The sequence below is a fragment of the Kryptolebias marmoratus genome, linkage group LG2 (genome assembly GCF_001649575.2).
Source record: "Kryptolebias marmoratus isolate JLee-2015 linkage group LG2, ASM164957v2, whole genome shotgun sequence".
NCBI lineage: Eukaryota > Metazoa > Chordata > Actinopteri > Cyprinodontiformes > Rivulidae > Kryptolebias > Kryptolebias marmoratus.
Genome location: NC_051431.1, coordinates 15,182,288 through 15,206,806, shown reverse-complemented (window position 1 = coordinate 15,206,806; position 24,519 = coordinate 15,182,288). Strand labels below are relative to the sequence as shown.

The 24,519-nt window shown below is 37.9% G+C and overlaps 1 protein-coding gene across 3 annotated transcripts in view; it reads right to left on the bottom strand.

Moving 5' to 3' along the window:
• Nucleotides 1-24,519, bottom strand: part of zgc:172282 (leucine-rich repeat and fibronectin type III domain-containing protein 1-like protein) — a 194,199-nt gene that overhangs the window by 16,303 nt on the left and 153,377 nt on the right. Inside the window, exons 9-11 of one of the 3 annotated variants that reach the window (XM_017434095.3) lie at nucleotides 6,839-7,485; nucleotides 1,078-1,177; nucleotides 932-974 (exon numbers count right to left, since the gene is read on the bottom strand). In XM_017434095.3, the coding sequence (XP_017289584.1) occupies nucleotides 1,125-1,177; nucleotides 6,839-7,485 (700 nt within the window). In that variant the 3' untranslated portion in view covers nucleotides 932-974; nucleotides 1,078-1,124. Of the gene's footprint in view, nucleotides 1-931; nucleotides 975-1,077; nucleotides 1,178-6,052; nucleotides 7,486-24,519 lie in introns of those variants that run through there. The other 2 variants (XM_017434098.3, XM_017434092.2) reach the window with 2 other exon arrangements.

The window sequence follows — 24,519 nt, the reverse complement described above, 5'->3', positions numbered from 1 at the left end:
GACTCAGGGTAATGTCAAAAAACAAATTTAAAGCTTTGTAAAGTCTGGAAAAATAGGGTAGTATAAATATGCCCATACTTTGACCTTGTGCAATAAAAACACACTAAACTTTAAAGAAGCTCTGACACAGTTTTGATCCTAGCCAATGGCTTTATTTATAAAAATCCCTGGAGACAATATTTAATTTATTTTCTTGGTTTTTGCCCGTAATCATAAGCAATTTTAAGGAAAGCTTACTGTATAACCCCGAAGAAAACTTTGTTACTTCTTGAGACTTTCCTCACTCCCAAGGGATGACTGAGCAGCAAAGCCAAATAAACTCCTAAACAAGAGTTTAGTGACAAAAAGGTTGAAGTGTAATACTTTCCAAATACTGTGTGTATCAAACTCAGCTGGAAACCAGACATTTGAAAAGGACAATGCTGACAGTGTTTTTACAGGTTCGGCACTGTTATGGACATTCTGATCTAGAATTCCAAATGCCACAGAAAACAGAAACTGATAGACTAGTTTTCAGTTTTTAGCAAATTGTTTTAGAAAGATCGCTGCCTTGTCTAAAATAAATGCAAGAATGGGGGGAAAAATGTGTTAAAGGCAGAGAGTGATGTAGCAGCAGCTTGTCCTGACAGCATTTTGTGAGTTTTAGGAGCAAATTTCTTAACTTTATCTGTCACCAGCAGAACATTTCAGCTGAATTTACTGTATGTACAGTTACTGGTTGTTGTTTAGGGGAAAGCATGAAGCCTCAAAGTCTAGTCGTTCTTTACAACCACTGCACATCCTCACTGTCTTACTCGGATCTCTTCTTCTTCTCCTTCCCACCATATGGCAGTGGATTAAAGAAGATTGAGGGACTGTGAGAGGTGAAGGTGATATGTGACGCTGATAAAACAGTGTGAGTGCTGAAAAAACAAAAGAAAAAAGAACTGACCTGATTAAAAAGCAACGCAAGAAAAGGGTCAGATGGCAGCATGCTGCACAGGAAAAGAGACTGGATTAGTTGAGTGCAAGTCAAGGGGAGCAAGAAGGGAATAGAAGACTTAGGGAGGAAAATATCCATGGTGTGCAAGTCATTACTCTTTAAGTGTAGTGTTGGCAGGATATCTTGTGAGGCCAAAAGACCCTCAGATCTTAAAGTTTCTCCATTCGACAGCACGAGGCCGCCTGTCATCTGCCGCTGGAGGCATCCAAAAATCAGAGACAGAAGAGAAACGGAGAAGGAAACGAAGCAAAAGGAAGCAAAGAGACATGAAGAGAAATAATAAGCAACAGTGAAAAACAGTGACTTGAATGCAGCTGAACAGTGCACAAACAAATGTGGGAAGAGGAGAGAGGAAGAGTCAGGACAGCCAGAAAACCAGGAAAAGAAGAGTGGAAGCACGTCAGGGAGAGCTGCGGAAAGACGGCAGGAGGTGGAGGGAAAGTTGGCAATCCTGCGAGCTGAATTCACAGAGACAGGTGGCAGTGAAGAATGAGGTCGGGCATACGAGATGACAATGAAAGGAGTGATGATAGATTAAAATACAAGGAGGACAGACAGGCTACAGGGTCATGGAGGGGCCAGGGGAAGAACACACACACTTACACTTCACACACACACTCACTCACAGCTCACTCACATCCTTGGGTTGGACTATTTTTCTCTCCTGCCTAACCTTGTGGAAACATCTGCACAGGCACAAGGCGGTTCAATTCACAAATACAAGCACAGGCCTACAGAGATTTAGCAGTTGACCCCAATTTTACACATCCTGCTTTTAAACAAACAGATTTATCTCATTTTATAGATGTAAATTTTACCACCAGTTTCGCCTTGCAGTTAATCAAAATTGATGTCTTCATCCTGTTTTTCTGATGGGGACTGTTTCGGGGTTGAACAATATTGACTTTTTTTGGTCCTAGAAAGTGAACAGTACTTCACACATGTGCAGACTTTCAATGTTCTCTTGGCTGTTCTTGAAATTGCAATTTTCTGGACATAATCATATGCATGGGTTAATTACTGCTAATTCAGCAGACAAACAAGCTAACAGACAATCTCCACAAATGGTAGCATTCAGGTTAAAGAGCTGTGTGATGTAAGAGTGGTGTCAAGGTTTAGTAAATAATTTTACCCATAATGAAACTTTTGAGATTTAAGTTGTTTTAGGATGTCAGCAATCCACTTTTATCTTGGCCCCACTCAGGGCTGGTTAGTCTGTTCAGAACTAATATAGATTTGTCCAAATTAGTTCTGACCTACAACAGGTAATATATTATTTGTTTATAACCTGTTTAAAAACCCAACTTCAAATGATCTGAGCTACCCCTTTAGGGCATCATGCAACATTCCAAAAAATTATTTTAATAGCTAATTAAGAAATAAATCTCTTTCAGGAGGTTTATTGGGACATCTGGGGTATTTGACTAGAAAAGCGAGAGGCCAGAATGAAGGTGAAAAGATGTGCTTCAGCAATATGCAATTTGACAAAAAAAAAACAATTTTACATTAAGGCATGAATCAAATTAAAACCTTGCATTCTTTGAAGAAATCCACATCACCTTCTGCCTTTCGTGCCAGAGTTTAAACTAAGATCATCTTAGTATTAGAAGGGATGGAAATACAGCCTGTTTGGTTATATCTTGAAAATAATGTCTAGCACAAACTCAAGCGATATTGTAAGATGTAGTGCGATGTGTTAACCATTAGAGTATGTGTTGAGATGACTCTCAGCTACTTCCACATCAAACTTTACTTCAATATCTGTTATACTGACTAATTTATACCCAGTTTTGAGTTTACGAAATTTGTTAGCTGTGGCGGCTATTTTCAATTGGGTTGACACCACAAGTTAATCAGCTGTAAATGTACATCCAGTCATTACTTTCTGACATGTTCATTAAAATCTGTTTAATCTCTTGGAGATGACACTCAGCTACAAACACACCAAAATTTAGGTCTATGTCAGGTAAACTTACTTAATCTTAAGTTTTAGCCGTTCTGGTGTTTGCTAATTTCACTTAGTTGTAGGGGCTATCTTGAATTGAGTTGACTCCATTTGTTGACTAGTCTTGGCTGGACTCATCCAGTAGTTCATGAGATATTTTGTTAAGAGATAAACAAAAGAAGCAGACAAAAAGACACAGACACAGGCAACAATATTATCAGCCCTTTGCCTTGGGCAGTGTGTGATAATAACTAACCTGCTCAACACAGTTTGGGCTCCTTAATAAATGGAGAGTCCACAATCCCCACTTAGTGCAACAGTTGCAATTAAATGTTCATCAATAATTAATGTGGAGCAGTTTAAGTTCAAATAAAATTGCATAGAGCTCACCTTTTCTAATTTTAAAATCTATTTGAAAGTGGATTTTTGTCCTATTATCAGAATCACTAGCAGCTACTTTTTCATTCCAAAACATATTATTTAAGAAAATACTTTTTTTTTATTATTTAAAAATAATTGCAATTCATAAATATAAATGTGGGCATACAACAAAATAAGAAAATGGTAAAGTTTTTTTTTTTTCAAACGTTTGGTCTCATATTTATTTCCTCGGTCTCCGAGGAACAGAACCACTGCGGCTTTCTCTCGGATCAGATCAATGTTGTCTTTTTCTGCAATGCAGCAATCGGTGAAACACATCACAGACACAGTTACACCCCGAGGAACCCCAGCAGCCTTTGTACAAAGGCAGGAGTTTTGTTCTTCACTGCAGGTTGCCCTCTAAGTGCAAATGATCCTGGAATCAAAGGATGGAAACAAAGAACACAAAAGGCCAATGGTAGCTTTTTTTTTCCTGGCTGAAGAGAAAACATTAGACTAACTGGTTTTTGTGCCTATCATATTGTTGTTCGGGAGACTCTCTGGAAGCTCCCTGAGGTCACAATTCAGTCATTTAAGGCTGAGACGAGGCTAGAGCTGTTAATGAAGTCTATAGGGGTAATATTTGAGTTTGAGCATATGGTGACACCTCAATGCTGAATAGGAAAAAAAAAAAAACTTCACTAGACTTTGCAAACTCTGTCTTGTTACATACGGCTCTAATGAGCTTTCCCCGACTTTTCTTCTTTGTAACTCCGCTGTGGCCTTCAACCTCAAACTAAGCTCACAAACTCAGCTATCTGTAATAAATTACCCCTTAATCAGAGATAAGAACAACTTAAGTAAAATGTTTAAAGCCAATTATGATCTAGCATGGGCAAATTTGATAGTGTGACATTTAGGAGAGTCGAAACTTTCTGCGATTCGTGTTTCCCACAGTAATTACTGACTGCGATGTGAACAATGTTGAAGACGTTTAATTGAGATACAAACAGAGTAAGAAACTTTGGAGGCTGCAAAGTTCATAACGGGAGAAACCTTTCCCTGAACCTGCTTGACTGAGCTTCTTTAATGCTCTTCATATCTCTTGTTCTCTCGCCGCTATCACCACGAGGCTCAATAACACCTCATTTCAACCCATTCACAGAGGGCAATTGAATGACATTATCAACAGCTGATAAAGTATTTCAGCTCAGCTGTTTAAGCCACTCATGTGAAAAGGTGTCTCCATTTATTCGTTCCAATAAAACCCTTATTTTCCTGAGTGGATTAGTGTTGAAGGGGAAGAACACCGGTGCGGGGTTAATGCAGAAAAGATATATCTGGAAATAATTTTCACATGCTCTTGTGAATTTATATGAATACAGCACTATTTAGCATTTCAAGTGAACTCTGTGAGCCTCGGAGGTCACTTCCGAAATTTGAATCGGGGGAAGTGGGTCTAATTACGTATAAAGAAAGTTTGATCTAACAGCTTTCGCTGGCAAAAACTGTGTTAGGTAAAGCGGTGCTGCTTCAGTATGCTGCATACTAAGAAAAGAGGAGGTTTGTGACAACTGTGCAGGACTTGACCTTAACTATTTAGCTTGTGTAAATGTTAATTCAGCACTAGTACAGTGTCTCCTGTTTGTTCTTTTTTTTTTTGCATTCGAACTACTTCTGCATACGTTTTTACCTATTTTAATCATTCGTAAATCAAAACACTCAGTATACTTGCTCAGTTTTTGTCTTTTTATGCTCTTTTTAATGACTATTTTGATAATGTTAGCTATTAGCTATGGATTTAATGTTTTAGCTTTAAGCTACGGTTTTGATCATTGTGGTTTTTAGCTATGATTTTGCAAATTTTAGGTTTTTGCTACTGTTTGATAATTTTAGCCAGTGTTTTGTTCTTATTTTCCTGGTTTTAGTGTTAAGCTGCATTTCTGCTTGTTTTAGCTTTTAGCTACTGTTCCTGTTGTAGCTTTTTACTGTTTGTCTTAGTTTTTGTTCTGCTTGTTTTAATTTTAATAGTTAGGTTTCAGCTTCTTCAACAAAATTCAGCAGTCATTCAGCATTCACACTGCATCTTCATAAAAAAGCACATTTTTTTTCTATTTTTGTTTTCATTACCTATGAACCACATGATTCCAGGTTCATCATGTTTCTTGACAGCTAACCCCAGCTTTCAAACAGCTATATTTGATCTAAACTGAAACATCATTAGAACTTTTTCAGCAATAGCACAGACTTGGATTTTGAATCTCTATGTGTCAGAAAGGCATGTTTTCATCATTCATCTCAGCTGCACTGTCCATGGCCATCCATCTGTTTTGCTGTGATTCTATTGATGTATTTCTTGGTTTGTTTTCCATCTTTCTGTCTTTTTCAAGTTTTCAATCATACATCATCAGTAAGAAGAATTGTTACAAAGCAATTTATAAATTAACAAATCTGTCTCTAGCTTTTGTTTCTGTCTTGCTGACAGTCTTTTTGCATCCTTGGTATTCCAGTAAGAGGGAAAGCTTTAATGTTTTGTTCATTGCTCTATTAAATACTATATTGTTGCTGTCTTGTTATATACAAACCTAATTTCAAGGAAGCCTGAACATTTTGTGAAATGCAACCTCAGCCAATGTCTTGGCATAATTTATTATTAAATTATTTGCTCTATTTAGGAGAAAAATATTTTGGGAGAATTTTTTACAACCTTTAAATGATTTTCATCCTGCCTCTATGGCCTTTTGTTTTTTGTTGTTTTTGGGGGGGCTTTGCTTTTCCTAATGATAAAAGGGCTTTCTTCTTTTAGCCTAATTGTAGAGATTTATTGGATACAAATGGAACATTCACCTAAGAGGTGTTATCGTTTGGCTAACCACTTTCTGCTCTAACATCGGCTCATTGTGCTGTTTACTGTTTACTGTAGTCTAACAGTGATTTGAGAAAGCACATGAGCATTGTTTTCTAAAAATATGGTCATAATCCAATGCCCAAGTTACTTGGGCAAACATTTAGCAATTACCTGAACTTCTTATCAATTTTAAAACCTTTCACTGCTAAGACATTAGGCTTAGTACTTTGCAAGAGTAGAAAACAAGCATGACTGCAGTTAAAGTATTTTTTTCCCAGACTGTATTCCAAGCCTTTTGTTGAGTAGGTCTTTCAAACAGAATGAAACTTCAAAGAAAAAGTTAAATAAAACTTTAGAAAAATGCACTTCTACAGACGGAAGGTTCTCTCACCTTTTGTCTCTTTTAATATATTTTAAGAGCACAAGAATGGTGTTTTTTTTTTATTCTTTCTTTCACACTCACTCAGTTTCTCACTGTTCTTTCCTCCATTATTATCTCGCTCAATTTCACACTCTCATTGCACATTGTCTATTTGTCTTCCTACATCTCTTTCTGTTTGACTTTGCCTTCTTTGTGTCCCTTCTTTGAATGTCTCCACCCACTCTCTTTCTGTCAACTGTTTTCACCTCTCTGAAATGCTCCCTTCCACGCTTGGCTTCTCTATGTTTATTCCTTCCCCCCCCATTTCTGTCTCTCCACTACCTGCCAGTTCCTTGGGAGATGAGGGCTCTTTGGCGACAGACTGCGGTCTGATTTTCATCTCAATGGCAACCCTGGAAGAGAAGCGGGCCTTGGTTGGTGAGAGCAGCTCCTCATTAGACAAGGAGTCAGTCTTTGCCATGACGAACTGTCCACTACTCTCCTCCTCGACCAGTGCCACTGTGTCTTTTACAGGGTTGCTAGGCGACATGGCCCTGGATGGCAAAAGCACCTGCTCATCCTGACTGTCTGTCATCTTTGAGGCAGAATGAGGCAGGACTTGGACCTGACTGCCTCCTTGTCCATTGCTCTGTGGTCTTGGTGCTGCAGCTGTAATGGTAGCTTTTCCATGGCCTGTGCCTTGGTGATTGTAAACCTTGTATCGAATCATTAAAATGATGATGAAAACTAGCACAGATGCAACAATAATCCCTCCGATGATGATGATCATAGTTCCGCCCAAAAAGTGGCTGTGTAGAGCTTGACACTGGCTGAACTCTGTGTCCGTCGTGAATGATAGACAGCCCAAAGGACGTGTTGCAGTCAGTGATGTGATGACGTCATCAAAAACGGCCAGGACACAAAGATCGTAGCTGCGTCCAGCAGCAAGGTCTCGAACCAGGAAGTCGTTGCTGCTGGATGGAATCATCCTGCCATGACAAAGACAAAGAAGATCGCAGTATCAGTATAGGGATTCTAAATAAAGAAAATCAAAAAGTGCATTTTGAAACACACACACACTTTTCAACAAATGTGTAAATATCAATGAAGAAACAATTACTACGGTTTAGATTTAATAACGTGAAGTTATATAAAATGTAAGACCATGAAGTTTCCATTTACCGGAATTCAGAGCCTAGAAGAGAAATGTACAGGATGAATGATAGGTTGCAGAGAACACGTGATAAGATGATGTCATCAAAAAATCCACGGCAACACACCACGAGGAGCAGGGATATGGAAAACTACCAGACGGGAATATTGTTTTGGTTTTCGAGCAACAAAAGTACATGGGGCAGGAAGTTAGAGGCAGACGTAGGCTGAGTGCTCTGAATTTCGGTAAGCAGCTCGTCTCCCTTTTAGCGCTGAAAGTGAATAAATGTGTTTGATTTTAAGATGGACTCTTGGCTGTTTTTGACTCTCTTCCTCCGTGCATCTTCCTGATCCCGTGTGAGGACGGAGAGCAGGTGTTCTGGTATCTCGGGAGTTTTTTTATCTGTCCTTAACAAACAACAAAAAGATTTGGTTAACTAAAATTCCATGAATTAAGTTTTTAAAAGTACATATGCAGTAATTTATAGGAAAAGATCATTAACAGGAAAGGCACAACATCTGACACACACAAAGAATATTGTGAGATAATTTGGAGTAATTGATTGCAGCTAAAAAAATGTATTTTGAAAATGAATATTTGAATAGGCAAAAGCAAGTTCAACGTGAGTCAACATGGGTCAACACTTGACAAAAATGATCTGAGGTGTTTTTTTTCACTTATTTGCCACTTTTTAAAACATTTGTAAAGACCAGCCACACCTCACTCCATGTCAGCAGCCTCCCCCTACAGCGGCAACTTCCCCCATCAGTACAGTAGTGGACTAAACAAAAACTGTTAGGGTCCTAAAAGCACAACAAAGTGTCCCCAGATAACAACGTGAAGAAGCTTCTGTGGTCAACAAACCACAAATATAATCCAAAGAGCCCACACCCAACAGCCTACAGAACTCCCCCACAATTTTGCCAATGTCATAACACCAGACTTCACATACGCATTGATGTATATGAGTTTTTTCATACTCTGATGAATTCAAGCTCTTGTCTACCCAGCAAGCATTGAGTTTTAATGATTTGGTTGATCTTTGGAAAAACTGCTGTCAAATCACCAGTAGGTGGTTGAGGTCGAAGACATCTTTGTCAGATTAAAGAATATGGAAAAATAACATATGCAGGCAATTATAGAAAGAAAAGTAAGTTAAAAAAAACCCTAACTTGTTTTAAATTTAATTGTGATGTTTTCCACTGAGTCCCCAAATGAAAAAAAATGCATTTGAAAGTGGTAGTATGCAGGAAGACTGGAGAATTGACAGAAGACAGATAATATATGATCACATATATTATTGATACATTCTGTTGCAAACATTTTCATGAATTTTTTAACAATGTTGAGAACAAATGTGTTGTAAATCTCTAAATTATCTGGTGAATTTCAGAACCTATTTGCCTTTGTTTAAAACAAACATGTTTACAAAAGTTGGGAGGTGCCTTAAACACCAATAAAACCTAAATTGGCAAGATGTCATTTTGATTGATCATTAGCTTAATGACAGTCTGACTCATTTTCTTAATGATTTAGAATAAGCCTAAACAAAACAGTAAGTTGGTCTTTATTAAAAACCGATAAAACAGATCAAGACAAACCAAACGATAATGTCATTAGGTCACTTGACATTCCCTGTGGCACTGCTCGGGAGTTCCTTTCATCAAGTGCCAAACAGACCCGGAATAGAATCAGGTTGTCAGTTTTAAAGATCGCTTGTCGTTGAATCTGCTGAAACACACAGGCAAAATGTCATTCAGGACAGTAGTGACTCAGCATGAGAACCTCACTCCTGTTCACCGGTTTGGTGAATAAATACACGGTAATAAAAACATGGTATGTTTTTGTTTGATCCTTTTTAATTTCAAAAGATTGGACAGGTTTTAGTTTCTCTAAATTTTTATTTTGTCATAGCTTTTATTTTTATTGCTCTCCGCCATGAAAGGTAAGTGGTAATATAATTGCCTGTCTGTGTATGTGTGCGTGGGTTGATTTGTCTGCCTGTTAGCAAAATATCTGACCTACTAGATGGATTTTATTGAAACTCTTAGAAAGCATTAATTTATTAACAATTGATTAACTACAGTTAGTCTGTCATCACAGCTTGAGAAACAAAAATATAAATCAGTTATTTTTGACTGACTTGGAACTACAATTTTGTGTGCTAGGAGCTGGGAGTCATCCCTATCACATAGTCCAAGCACTTTAAGATCACACTAGAGTTTTGTTAAAAATTTTGGGATGCATTGCGATTGGCCATAGGCATTCATTTAAGGAATGTTAATTTCATTTATAAAGTTTTGCCATCGGCCTTTCCTTTTGCTGCATGTGCTCTTTTATGCCATCCTCTGTTGTACTGTACTTTTAAATAATAAATATTCCTGTTTTAACTCGACTATATGGTAGTTTTATATTCCCTCCCTTGACCCAAGCTGAGCTGATGTGTAACACTTTTCATTCATCACTACATTACCAGCCATCAAATAGACAAAGCATGTAACAAAAAATGTCTTAAGACTTCAGATGCCTTTAAGTGCTGTCTTGAATTCTATTGTGTGTTAAAATATGAAAGCCGCCTCAGTGACACCCACTCTGTCATTATATGTTTCCACGCGGAGCTGCTCGAGGCACAACAGTCACCTCACTGTTTTTATTTCCCCACAGAGCTGAAATTCATTATTCTCTGATCTGACAAACACTTACACAAACCGATCCCTCACCACAGCACAAACCATCAGTCTTTGATTAAACAGTCCCGATTCTTCGCATTGTTAACCTGTTCTTCTGCCTGTCAGAAGGTAAATACCACAGATCCAATTTTTTACTGCAGCTCTTCTAGTAAAATACGTAGGAAAGATCACCCTGGTAAAGAGAAGCCATGCTTTCTGTGTGCTTATGTTTCATTTTTGCACTTGTTTTATCTGCACTTCCTCTGAAGGTCTTAAGTAGAGTATATCTAGGGGAATTGTCAAACACCCACATGTCATTTGCTACATTTGATCTAACTCATATTTCCCTTCTGCCTCATTCATGTGTTCCTTAAAGAACTGTAAATCTTCCTTACGATCCTCCCCATCCTCATCCCATAAATTTATTCCTCACCTCTCAAAGGAGACAGACAGACTTTACAGTAAGGTGTGACGTAGAAACAGCATGAAATGAATGTCAGTGTGTGGATTTGTATTTATGTATTCGTTTGCAAAAGCCTGTGGGCAGCATGGTACTGGCTGGATCAGTCTCAGAGCCAAGCTTATTGATGGCACTGAACCTCCACCAGGAAGTTTAACTTGGCAGATAGCTATGTTTGCTTTTTTTTCTCTCTCTCCCTCTGTGTGTGTGTGACCTTGTATGATTGTGAATTGATGTGAAAGAATCCCCGGACTGAATTCGTGATAGGAATCGAACCAGAAAGCCTTAAATGCCGTTATGTCTTGCTTTAGGGCAACAACTTCAAGTGATTGCTGAATTGGTCTGGGGTTCCCTTAAAAAGAAAAGGAAGAAGACCCAAGCCTGCCTCTTTTTCTAAGTTTGGTAGGTCTTAATATGTTAGAACAAAAAATAAATAAATCATGTCTTTTTGCCTTTTCTCCCATCTTTGCAGCATAACAAATTTAATCTTAGGAAAACTTGGAAAATTTCAGATGATGACTGGGGCTTGCAGGGTTCTCTGTTATGAACTGCAGTGTCCATTTTAATTTTAAAAATTCAGTTAAACACAATTCTCTTAAAGTGATTCCCGTAAAACCACAGTTTTGGTGTTGTACAAATACTTGCTGTTTCTCACGACACAAAGTGAGGTGTGTAAAGGTGTCCTTAGGAGATGAACAGTCTGACTCAAAACACATTATGTAAAAGTTGTGACAGATTATAATTAAATTGCCATGGAGACAGAATGGAGCAAGTGTTAATATTTGTGACAATATCAACTTCAGTGCCAACTTTCACAGTAACAATGGAGTTGTTTCTGGTAATGAGGGTCACATAAAAAATCAATCATGAGAAAGTCAATCTGAATCTAAATTATTATGGCTTAATTTGTGAATGCCAGAATAAGCCTTTGCTATTCATTTAAAAACAGAAGTATTAGTTTGAATCCCACTGCTGTTAACCTTGACAAAGGGAGAATCTACTTTATATTTTCTCTCCTTTATTTTCGGGTTACTTGTCAGTAATTTTATTTGATTCATACATAGCTGTTTGCATTAGACTAAATTTAACACTCACAACCTCTGTGAGGACGAATGTGTGTGAATACTTTTTGTGTGTGAGCTAAAATACACTTACTGACAAAAAATGTCAAGCACTTAGATGGATTGGTGGGGAAAAAAAGTGTTGAAAAGTCATGTGACTGTATTGCAATGATTGAAATAAAAAATAGAAAAATGGATAGTTGAGCTGACAGTAAGAGCATACTGCTGGTCCCATGTGAGTAGAGTGTGAAACCCCATGGACCTGGATACAAGCAGTGATTTGGTGTGAAATTAGGTCATACAGACATTGTATTCTTTTCTGCTGCAAGTTAGCCCACAGCTCTTAGAACTGGTTCTCAAGATCTGGCAAATCGGCACTGCATGTCTTTGAGCTGACATATGAGCAAATCCCACACTTGTTCAATTGAAAAAAGATGGGGCTGATTATGGGAGGATTTCAACATCACTCAGGCAGTCCAGAGACACATGCTGTGTGTGAATGGGTGTTGTCTTGCTGAAAGACTGTACCGCAGTACTGTCTCTGGAATGGTAAAACACGAGGACCCAGGATGTCAGTTATGTAGAGCTGTGCTGTGAGGTTCCCTCAGATCACAACCAGAGGTGACCCTATGGTTCCTCACACCAAGATGTAAGGAGTAATAATGGTGTCTCTTCACAACATTAGAAGGACTGGTCCTCTCTCTTTGGTGCTACCATGTGCACGTACAGCAGTCATCCGTGGCAATGTATAATTAACATTCATCACTAAAAAAATGATACACCACTTGTCATCTGTCCATTTTTCCTGGTTAAGGCGCCACTCCAAATGCAGCAGTCTCTACTCTGGTGTTATTAGTCCATGCATCGGATGATGAACTTGTAGTATGGCTGATGCCAGTGGCTGAGACACTGGTGAGATGACACATGATATTGTCATCTTGGCAGTATTCAGTACTTGTACCCGAATGACAGGCACAGATGTCATAGGATTCTGTCAGGCTTGGAGCACAATATGATGATTTTTGCCCTGGAGTGTTCTGATATAGGTGATCAGAACCTTCACCACGTGTGTGGGTGCTCTCATGTACCCATTAGTTCCAACATCAAGCCACTATGATATCTGTACATGCCACACTCCGGGTAGTTGCGCGATACAACTTCCCGTCTTCATGCAAACTCATAATGTGACCCCTATTAAACTTCGTCACGTGCTGGTTATGCTGTCTCACACGACTAAGAGGCACCCTGTGTTTTTCATAACACAGCCTTTTCACTCATAATGCCACAACCTCTGGAGCCCATTTCAGAGGTGCCAGCACCTTCCAAATCAAATCATTTGCATATCCATCACTGGTCTGCATGTGTACTAATCTACATCCAAATCAGATAATTTCTTCTGGGTGCTTAACATTTTTTGTCAGTTAGCACAAATTTACAAATGTAAACTGAGATAAAATCTCTTTAAATAGATATATCAATCTGGTTAAAACGATCCTTTTAGGACAGGGTTTGTAAAACTAACAAAAAATATAGAAGGGACATGTTATATGCAATTATTTTAGTTTTTATAACATTGTGAGCCCTAGCAATAATATTGTAACTGAGTATTTAACATTACTCAGCATGCGCCTCATGTCCTCTCCTTACATGTCCTGGTTAGATGTCTGGTCACAGACTAGACTTCACAGACCACTGGTTCAGTGCAGATTTCAGGATCTCAATACCAATTATGTTGCCACTGAACCAGATTGGATTGGACTGAAATCAGTGAACCTGTTTACCCTACACAAACAGTCTTTTTGCAGATTATCAGCACCGACTATACATACAATAGCCCCTCTAATTGTCTGAACAAGGAAATTAGATGCATATCAACTTTAAAATATCCTCAAGTGTCTCCCTGCCTGGAAGTCGTCTGTAAAAAAAACAGAAAACGTCCACTGCCCCCAGAATTTGCTAAAAGGCAGGGGCATGCAAACTGATCCATTAATAGGCAAAATGAGGCGGAGGAAAAGGGAAAAAACTTATTAAACATAAAATACCACCACCTTGTAATTTGTTACACTCAATTATGTTGGGTCTTTTAAATTAAATAAATGTATAAATGTTAAAGAAAAACAGTAAAATAACTATTTGTCCAGATTTTTACTGTGGATGTGTTCTACAGTTGTACAAATGCTTGTTTTTACTTAAGTACAAACAAAACTGGAGTAGTCATTGCACAATTAATTATTTATTAAACTTTATTTAACCAGGCAAATCCCATTGAGATAACATATCTCTTTTTCAAGGGTGGCCTGGGCTCGAAGGCAGGCTAACATGCACGTTTTTAGACAGTGGGAGGAAACCTGAGTGTCGAAAGAAAACCCTTGCAAACATGAGGAGAACATACAAACAGAAAGATCCCGGGTCCAACCTGGAGCTTGAACCCAGGACCTTCTTGCTGTGGGGCAACAACTAATCTGTCGTGCTGCCCATAATTAATATTCTTCACTTTTGTAAGGAACAACCCTGATCATGAAAACCTCAATTGTATCTGTTAAACTCGCCATATGGAATATGCATCTGCTTGTTTGTGCGTCCAAAGTTTCATAGATGGTTGAATAATGATGCAGCATTTCAAATCAATTAATAATTAACCATGACTGAGAGCTTTGTGTATGTGTGTCATGACTTTAGAAAGGACAGAGACTGCTGGGCCACGCAGAAACGTTTTGGCAAACTCATTTGACACCACAATCATAGTAGACAGTTTATTCAGCTAATGGGCTCAGCCACATGCAAACATACACATACAGACACACTCACACAGTGAGAGTTAAATAGCTTAATGGGTTTTTCGTTTTTTTTTTCAATGTTCAGATTCTCTCACAGCCACTGAGGGATGCTAATGGTTAGTATGACTGCTGCTCTTCCATGCACCGCACACAAATAGATCAACAGTCAGTTGTGTCTCGCCACTCCTCGAGTTTGTCCTCACACCCACAGGCATACGTGCAAATGCACACAAATACACACCTAGATTCATTCAAAAAGCATAGATAAATGACTACCATTGTACTGAACAGGTTGTGTGTAATGGCTATGAGTACACTTATACAATGAGCCTGAAAGGATGAAAATAATGTGATGTGCCGAACTGATTGCAGGAGCTCATCAATGTATAAAAAAGACAAACCCTTCAACATAATCCCTTTTATTTTTATTATATACTTCTTTAACATGAACATGATGACACAGGTTGATATCAACCACTGTTTATATAAATGACGCACTGAGACTGAGTATCTAATTTTGATTTTGTCCTTGTCCGTCAATTGAGTTCACCTGTTATTATCAAGCTGCTGCCTCAGAGACAATTATTAGGTAAAAATTTGACTTTTGCTTCTCTGAAATTGAAGTTTAATGTATTAATTATAACGGTTGCCGTCAGTGTCTTTAACGTTACTTGCAATACATAAAAGAAAAAGAAGTTCTTTTGAAGTTAGAGTTTTGGGAAGGAAGAGTTAATATCTCACCTCTTAAGTTCCTTAAACAACCTCAGTTTGGAAAAACAAAACAAAAAAACCCAGTTCTGACCATATTGATGAGCTAACGGCTAGTCTAAGAGGGGTCAATACCAGGAAAAATTGCTGCCATCTTAAAACATTCCCAAAAATTACAATTCAGCTCATGCAAACACTAGTTTATAAACCTTTATGTTGTTGTCAGTTTTGTGTTATTTGATTGTTTGCATAAAGTTTGATGTTTTTTGCAAGAGTGAATAACAGCAGCGGCAGCTGTAGCACTTCTGGTAGTCTGGGATGGCAAACTAAAGGATTATAAAACAGCAACGACATGAATGGCTATAAGATTTTTGGTTCTGAAGTTGTTTCATGACTGCAGCAATCCACTGGTTGTCAGACTGACTTTTAGCTTGTAAATTCAATTAGAATTAAACTCTATTTCTCTAAATGAAGGCTGTTCAAAAAACTTTCTGCAACAGGTAAAATAGTGATTGTTGATAACCTTTCCCCAACCTTTCTTCCTTTTTCCACTTCAAAATATCGGAACTATCCCACAGTCATGTATAAATAACAACCTTTTTTGAAATTGAAGTATTTCTAAAAGTGGCAAGACTTGCAAGTATCATGAGCATCGCATCGTATAATCAGTTCTCCCAGCATATTCAGGTCAGAAATGAACTGGTCTTGATAATCTTTTGTCTAAAAACTGGTAAAAGGTATATAAACAGTAAACATAGTCGTTTTAATACAAATAAATTGTGCGACAGCTCAAAACATCAAAGTGTAAATCAGAATTACACACCTCATTGTCTAATGGACTTGTTCACTGCAGCTCTTCGTTGTTAACATTTTCTAATTGTCTTGTCTCAGACAAGTACAGTGACGGGTTCATTAGAGACACTTGTTACAACAGCAGAGTGACGAGAGGTGCTGCGCTGCCGAGTCCTGGGTGTGCATGTTCATGAGTGAGCGTGCCCATTTTGAGATGGGCTGACATTTTCGGGGCCCAGAGAGGATATATATATATACGTATATTACCAAATATATACCCACATGTGTGTGTTTCCTTGAGTCTGACATTTTCATGCTGTCTACATTTAGCTAGTTTGACTGACAGCAAGACGTTTGGTTTTTTAAATACTGTCCATCAATCCGCCCCTGAGCAGCCATAGCTCAGACAAAGGCGCACACACACAGACTCGCACACACACTTGTGCTGTCATGGAGTCACATCCAAAGATTTTAGCTGTGACTGTTGATCTAAGCAAAACGTCAAGTGAATATTTATGATTATGTGCCCTGGGTGTTTTTTAATAATTTAGCGTGCCAATTATTCCACCAATGGAGGCTGTCCGGTGAAGAGGGGAGGCCAAAGGTTTGACAGCAAAGTCCTTACGGCACACACATCCTGACCAGCTGGTTTAGTACACTGATTGTACACTGAGCCAAGTTTAACACCCGATCATAAAACAGTGTTGCATAAGTGTTCGACCAATCATTTTTAAAACAAACAAAGACAAAAAAGCAAACAATAAGGGAAAAAATAGTGGGGGGAAAATTTTTTTTCATGCAGATCATAGGTATTCCGATAGATAATTACTCCATATGGACTTTCCCTTTGGGAGATCATGAGCTGAGGGCCCTGTCATGTTGCCCTTTCTGAAGAGGTGAGCTGTCCCCCTCTTCTTCCCTGAGCATCTGAGTCAGTATGTTGAAGGTCCTCCTGATTGGCTAGATCTGTGACACAACCTTTCTTTCTTTTTAAGCATTGTCTCCCCATGCATCCTGCACAAAGTGTTTTTTTTTCTACCTCATTGTCTTGCTCTTACCCTTGGTGAGTCTCTCTGACCTCTTGTCACGTCTGTTGAAAACATAAAATCTCATCTGATCTTTTAAGTATCAGGTGATATTTCGGTAAATAGGTGTTGCTGATGACTTTCAGCTACTACTACACTATATTTTGATTAAAGTTTCTGTTGAGATTATTTTTTAATACGCTGTCTAAAACAAAAGAAGACTACTAGTATAACAGTTTTCGTTTCTGGGTTTTTATGTAAAACATCAAGGTTTGAATATTTACTTAAGAGTAAAAAAAAGCAATGTATTAGAAACCAAATTTAAATTTTCAGTTGAATAAAAAAAGACAAATTTATCCCATACAATTCAACACCATAAGTGCTTTTACTTTTAGGTCCTCAAGGTAAATAATATAAAATATAAATATACTGGTTATCTAGAAGTGCAGACAAAATATCAATGTATCCCTGTTGCACTATAAATGATAGTGTTCAAGAACTTGATGATTATAAAATAGAGAAGTGGGGGAGATATCTAAGTTAGTGACAAATAAATATATGCATCTATCATGTAATGAAGTTTAAAACAGATTGGTTTAAACTGAACGCAATGGAGCTCATATGATACTCTGCAGGGAAGCAAGGCAAAGTCCAAACAAAAGAACAACATGAGTAATATTGCATTGATGAGCGTTAACTCCAGCTGTCTGCTGAGCCGAACCTATAGACTGTGAGTTAACACAGAGCTAGATTGATTCTGATGACAAAGAGACAAAAAAAGAAAAGAAATAAGGAATGATAGATTCTTCCAGGGGAAGAGCCTTTCCTATATGCTGTGTTCTTGTTAAATCAATTTAGTGTTCCAATTATGGTTTTAAAACAGAATTATTATCAATTGGGCTAGACTTAATGAAAAAAAAAACCCACAATTACCAGCAGAACTGTAGTTTAGAAAAATTACACTGTGCTGATGCACATTATAGAAGACTGGTAGAGGTTAGGGATGTGACGATTAACCAACTTATACAGATTCATGGCTGCCTAAAAATGGGGCTAAACTGGTGGAGCAGCTCTGGACTCATACAGCTTTGAGATTAAATTTAGATGCATCAGTTGATTATGTCTTTGTATCAATAAAATGTTATCAGTTTAAGGAATACATGAAAAGCCTGCAAGCGAGTTGGTTTCTACAAGTATTCACTATAAATAGTAAAAGTGTAGTTATGTTTGTCTATCCGGAGTGGATCCCTTCTCGTCACTTCTTGTAGTGGACACCTCTTTTTCTGGCTGCAGTTCCTGCTGTTTAGTGGAATTGCTTTTTCAACAGCAACACCTACTGTTGAGGAGGTAAACTGCAGCCGTAGTCAAAACAGCAGCAAACACAGAAAATGTGCTTCACCCCTATTATGTTGATCTACTAATAATCCAGGAGAAATGGTTAACTTCTGTTTTATTATGTGTCATACAGAACATGCATTTTGCTGCTTATTGTTAAGTTAAAGAAAGAGTTTTTACTGCTCATGTGTCTATAATGGATCAAATTGTTTGCAGTGTATTGAGGTATGCATTATAACAGCTACAGACCAGTTGTTTACTCCACATCTCCAGATTAAATGACATTTGTATTAAGAAAAACATGTCTTCAGAGAAAAACAAGGTAACTAGGCAAATAAATCAGAATGGGACTCAAAAAGTGTCTAAAAATTTCTAAATGACCAAATGTACTGATAAATGTCACTTTAGTTACTGTAATACTGCTCACAACAAACACTTGCTCTTTTAACTGAAATTAATTATAATAAAATCTCATTTTTTAAAAAAATTGAAAGTAAAAAAAAAAGACCCTTACTGACCTTGGGGACAGAGATGGATTGACCAGTTAGAGAAAGATGTAGTTTCATATCAACATTAAACATATTTATTTATCTGCTACTCATTTCGTTTTTGTCATCTCTATATTCCAAAGTTCCTTCACTGCCGCTACTGCACCAAACACTCACACAAATCCTTTCCAAATCCTCTTACTCTAAGGATATCCTCTCATCTTGCAACCCAATTTCCCATATCGACAGTGAAATTTAATTGGTTGTCGTACAAATATTGGTTTGCAAGTTGCAGCCCCAAACATGATGAGAAGAGGAAACTTTCATAGTTCCAAGTTATCTTTATATTGACAAAGTTTTTTTTTCTCGTTTTTTTTAATGAATTTTGAAACTTTTTTTACTTGTGATGTTCTGTCATGGAAACTCCCAGCAAAGCTTTTTTCCATTTAAACTTTCTTCTGAAAACCCACAGTGGCACCGATAAGGAAGATGCAGACAGTAATTCAGTCTGCCCACTAGTTTTTGCAGCAAACCCTCACATTTTGGGGGGTATGGGGAGTTTGGCGCTGGCTATATTTTAATAAATGTTTGATTATAGAGTGGATTGTGGCTTTTTTATAGTGTGGATTGTCATTCACACACCTTAAAAATGTTCTCATGAAAATGGTTTATTGTGGTATGTGTGTGAAAGAGACTCTTGCTGCTGAGATGGCAAGTTTGAAGACAGCAAATGTGCAAAACTTCACTAATAGATTTACCACCAACACCACATATCATAAATCAAATGTTGCTTAAGGATCTTCAAACTTGTCATGTGATATATCTAAATAGTGGTGTATACTAGAACCTTCCACTTTGACATCGAACATGGGGTTTTCTTCGATTTAGCCTTGAACTTTGCAAGACTCCATTCCCCTCCTGACTTTGACCACTAACATTTAAACAAAGTAGACGTTCTAAATGAAAGGTTGCTAAGCTTGATTAGTTGTGGAGGCCATTTTGAATGGGATTGTCTCAAAAAGTTATACAGTGGTAGAGGTTCTTCCATTCATTACTTTCTGAGAGTTTCATTAAAATCCTCCCAGTGATTCATGAGATAATTTTGCTAATGTTACAGATGAATGAACACACTTGTACAGACACAGGCAAAAACATTATCACCTCTTCATCTTTGGCGGAGGGCGACAATCAACTAAAAGAGGACAGGTCTATCCCATTTGGGATGTTGATGACTCTCTGCTCTTTTATGTTTAAGGAGAAGAACTTTAAATTCCTAAACCACAACTTAACATAGAAAGCAACAGAAATAAGTACATACTTTTCTGTTTAATAGATTCCCTTTTAAAACCCCTTAAAAGTAGGATTCAAGAGTACAGTATGGTATCTTTTTTGTGACCCATGACAAATATGCAAAACTGTTCATTAATTTCAGTAGAGTCTATAATAGTACAATTTCTCTCTTTTAAGTCTTGGGTGCTTTCCATGGGGTGAAGCAATTATAGAATGTAGGGGCTTGTCGTGAGGTAAAGCAGTGTCTATGATGAGACACCTGGGTTTTACACTCTTATGAACAGTGTGGGCTCAACATGAATTGGAAATCAAAGCTCAGCTGAAGTCAAACGCTGTCCGGCTCTGTGTCATTACCACATTTTTTCTGTCATTAAATGAGTCCCCTCCCTTTACTGTTACAGAACTCACAGCTGATTTCCTGTGTTCATTTGAGAACTGTAGAGGTCTAGGCCTCATCTGCACTATTATGAACAAACATTTCCGCCTGTGTTTTCACCACACATCCAGGTGCAAACTCAGCTTTTGGCGAGAAAAGAAAAAAAATAATTTTTAGGTTTTGCAAAATGGAGAATCATAAACCCCCTATTTTTGGGATATTTGTGTGGACTTGAGAGTTTTAGAGAAATGATAATGTAGTTTCACTTGTGTTCACTTACTTTGTGCCCTAGAAATTACAACAATGTAGCAATTTTTTTCTACAAAATGTGAAAAAAACAGATTGCAATGATTTTCAAATCTCATAAAACCAGTTTAGACTAATGAACCTAAGCCCATCTTTATTTCTGAGAGATTCAGCTTTGCTAAACTTGCTGGTGTGACATGGATATTTCAGTGTTGAACACATGTTAATTTGAAAGCCTATTTGTTTTGTTTTTTTTTTATTTTATTTTAACCTACACTTTTGTAAAAGTGCTTTGTGCGTTGGGTATTTAACTTTCAATATGGATTCAAGTAGTGAAAATATGTTTGATCCACCTGTTAAGTGGACTCTGTATCCATGGCGCAGTGAAGATCCAGACAGTCCGGAGGGTCTCAGAGTTAAGCCTGCTTCTCTGCATTTAAAACAGCCAGATGATGTTGCTTGGCATCAGGAGAGGGAGTGCCAGCCCTTCATATGCATCCATTTGAATGAATAGCGGCCACGGCCGACTGAGAGAACGGCCCACGGCAGCCTCAGGATGTGCTGCAGAGGCATGCTGGAAGAGTTTCCAGCTGGCAGGAGAGCTCAGCAGGATTCCCCAAAAGGAGCAGGGGATTTAGACAAAAAAACCACAATGCTGCTTCTCTTATTGGTACTTCAAAAATGAAGTGAAGAACTCACACACAAAACTATGAAACCTATCAGATTCATAAATGTCATGAAAAAAATATATCTACTGTATATTCATGTACTGAAATGGAATCTCACAAATTTTTCATGCTATGTTTGAGCATACTCAGACACCACACTGAGATTTATTTTGATCTCAGTATTAAATCTTTTACAGAGGCACCGCTCTCCAGTCGCTGAAATGTAAGTTAAAGAGAAAAATGAAAAAAACCTTTAAATTTCAAAGTCAGCTATTAAAAATATTTGGCATGACAGCAACTTTTACCATGTGCAGCAGTGAGCAAGAATGGTCTAAAATGTGATGGCTAGACAAAAGGAAATGGCATGTCCACACACCACCACCTTACCCACTGTGCTCAGTTGTTAAATAATGAATACATTGTGGCTTCCAGGTTGCCAAAACTAAAAAAGGTTGATATAAAATTTTCAACAGCCACAGCAATAAGCGATGAGCTTTGTTCACTGAGCTTAGACATTTAAAGGTGTAAATTTGACATTCAAAATATGCATGTTCTGCTAAAAATGAGCCTTTGCATCATTATGTGCAGCTATTACTATAAATTGTTCTACAATAACTTGATTTTTTTCTCCACATATTTTATGAGAATATAGACTCCTCTTTTGCTTACAGTGCTTTCACCTGAAAACCCCAAATTGACTATAATATACTTCATTATTATCATTAGAATAGGCAAGAAGATTTAAAACTGCTTAACTTCCAGGTGAATATGTCTACAGTACAGCTTGCCTTAAACAGAGTCAGAATGGCACTGTAAAACAAGCCTCCTCTGTGGAAGACAGGTTGGATGTGACATCTTTCTGCCTGATGTGGAACGGACCTTAGGGGCCAGGTTGTCACTGGGATGCTCAATGTGTCTCTCTTGCTGCTGATGTACATTTAGGATGCTCAGTGGAAGCACAGGAACATGGATGACAGGTCATCTGGAGCTGTACGCCTACATTTACATACAATCTCCAGAAACTGCCTGCAACCTGTTCTAATATGGAACGACAATGCACATAGGGACTAACACTGTTTTCCTACAAATCAAACGTAACTCACTAAAAATGTACCCGTCATGCAATATTACAGCTTTATTACTCTAAGACAGTTTTTTATGATACGAGATGTTTCACCTTTTCTGCTACTGAGCTAAATCTAAAAAAAAAACACAGTTAGAATTTTTAACTCAACTTTCATTTCTAATTTCATTGATTGTAAGAACAGTACTTCAAATTCAAGTTAATCATTTGACTTACTGCACTCTATTAACTCTGACCCTTTGTTGGTGTATGACCTAGACAAGACAATTACAGATGCAATCTATTTTTCATTATATTCATACAGACATACAGTGTGGGATTACCTTATCCAAAGTCTGAGATTAAGAAGAGACAATGTCCTTTTTTTATAAAATGGAAAAGTATTTTGACAGAGTTAATGCGCAGGATTTTGCCACATAACATTGAGCTTTCAGTGTATTAGGTTGAGTGTGCTGAAATGAGACATCTCTTTCTCATACGTTTTTCTTTTTTTAATCTGTCCATTTTCTGTCCCAAATTTTCAAGTCCTGATGCAGAGTTACACTATAATTTGCACTGTATTTTGTGGGGGAGGCGTGGCAGTGGGGTGGTTAGCTGTCATCTCACAGCAAGAAGAACCTGGGTTTAAATCTCAGCTGCATGTTCTCCCCGTGCATGTGTGGGTTTTCTGCGGGTGCTCCGGTTTCCTCCCACCGTTCAAAAACGTGGATGTTGGGTTAATAAGCAATTCTAACTTGACCTTAAATGTGAGTGTGTGTGCATGGTTGTTTGTCTCTGGGTTTACCCTGTGATGGACTAGTGACCTGTTGAGGGTGTACCCTGCCTCTTGCCCACCGACTGACGGGATAAGCACCAGCCCTCTACGATTCTGAACAGGATTAAGCAGGTACAGAAAATGAGTGCGTGCCAATGCATGCATGTGACATGGTGCTGCAGAGGCTACCACTTTAATCTCACAGGCAAAATGTTATGGTTGTTAGCCTGATGATTGAATGGAGTTTTTCTCTGTGTTATCTATAGATACTTGTATTTTTTTCCATTATATTCCAAGTTTTCTCCAAAAGTCCAATTTTTTAGCTTAACTATCTGTCAAGTTGTCTGTTAATGTGAGTTCCCATTGTTGCCCTGTGATAAACAGGTGACATGTCCAGGATGTACAGTGAACTAGAACAGGCTCCAGATGCTGCAACTCTCTACAGGATAAAGTGGGTAGAGTTGATAAATGGATGTACACTCTGGCCGCACTGCAGTTTAAAACCAAGCCATATAGTAGGCCTCCCATCGCACCGCTGATGTTTTATTGATCTCTGTAGGAAATGGTCTCTCCGCATGTCTTCCCACCATATAGAGATCAAAATTCATGGTCAGCTATAGGCAAAGAAGGAAGTGTTTCGAACACCTCAAAAGCTAATACTGAAAAATGTTCTTCACAGAGATTCTTTAGTATATAAGTAAATAGGTAAGTTGGTAAAAAAATAAATATTTTAAGACTAAAAGTACTGTCAAAACAGTGAACACTGACAAACAGTTTATTAGTAGATAGAATATATAGTAATGTGACATGTTAGTGATAAAAGAGCAACTCCTCTCTTGGTCTAGAACGGCCATGAATAAATAAAGTGACATTATAATAACATGTCAGGACAAGAATAGTTTACAGATTCAAGTTATAGTGTTTGGGAGTCTTTGTTTTAGTTTTTTAAGTTTTTCATGTTTGTCTTAGGTTTTTATGGTGTACATTATTTTAGGTATTTATTCTCGTTATACTTGTATCATAGTCACCAGATGTCCTAAGTGTCCCTGCTTCCAGCTTCTCACTCTTGTCTTTTCTTAGTAATCAGCACATTTGTTTTTTTTTTTCTCAGTAATCACTCTTCCCTGTACATAGATA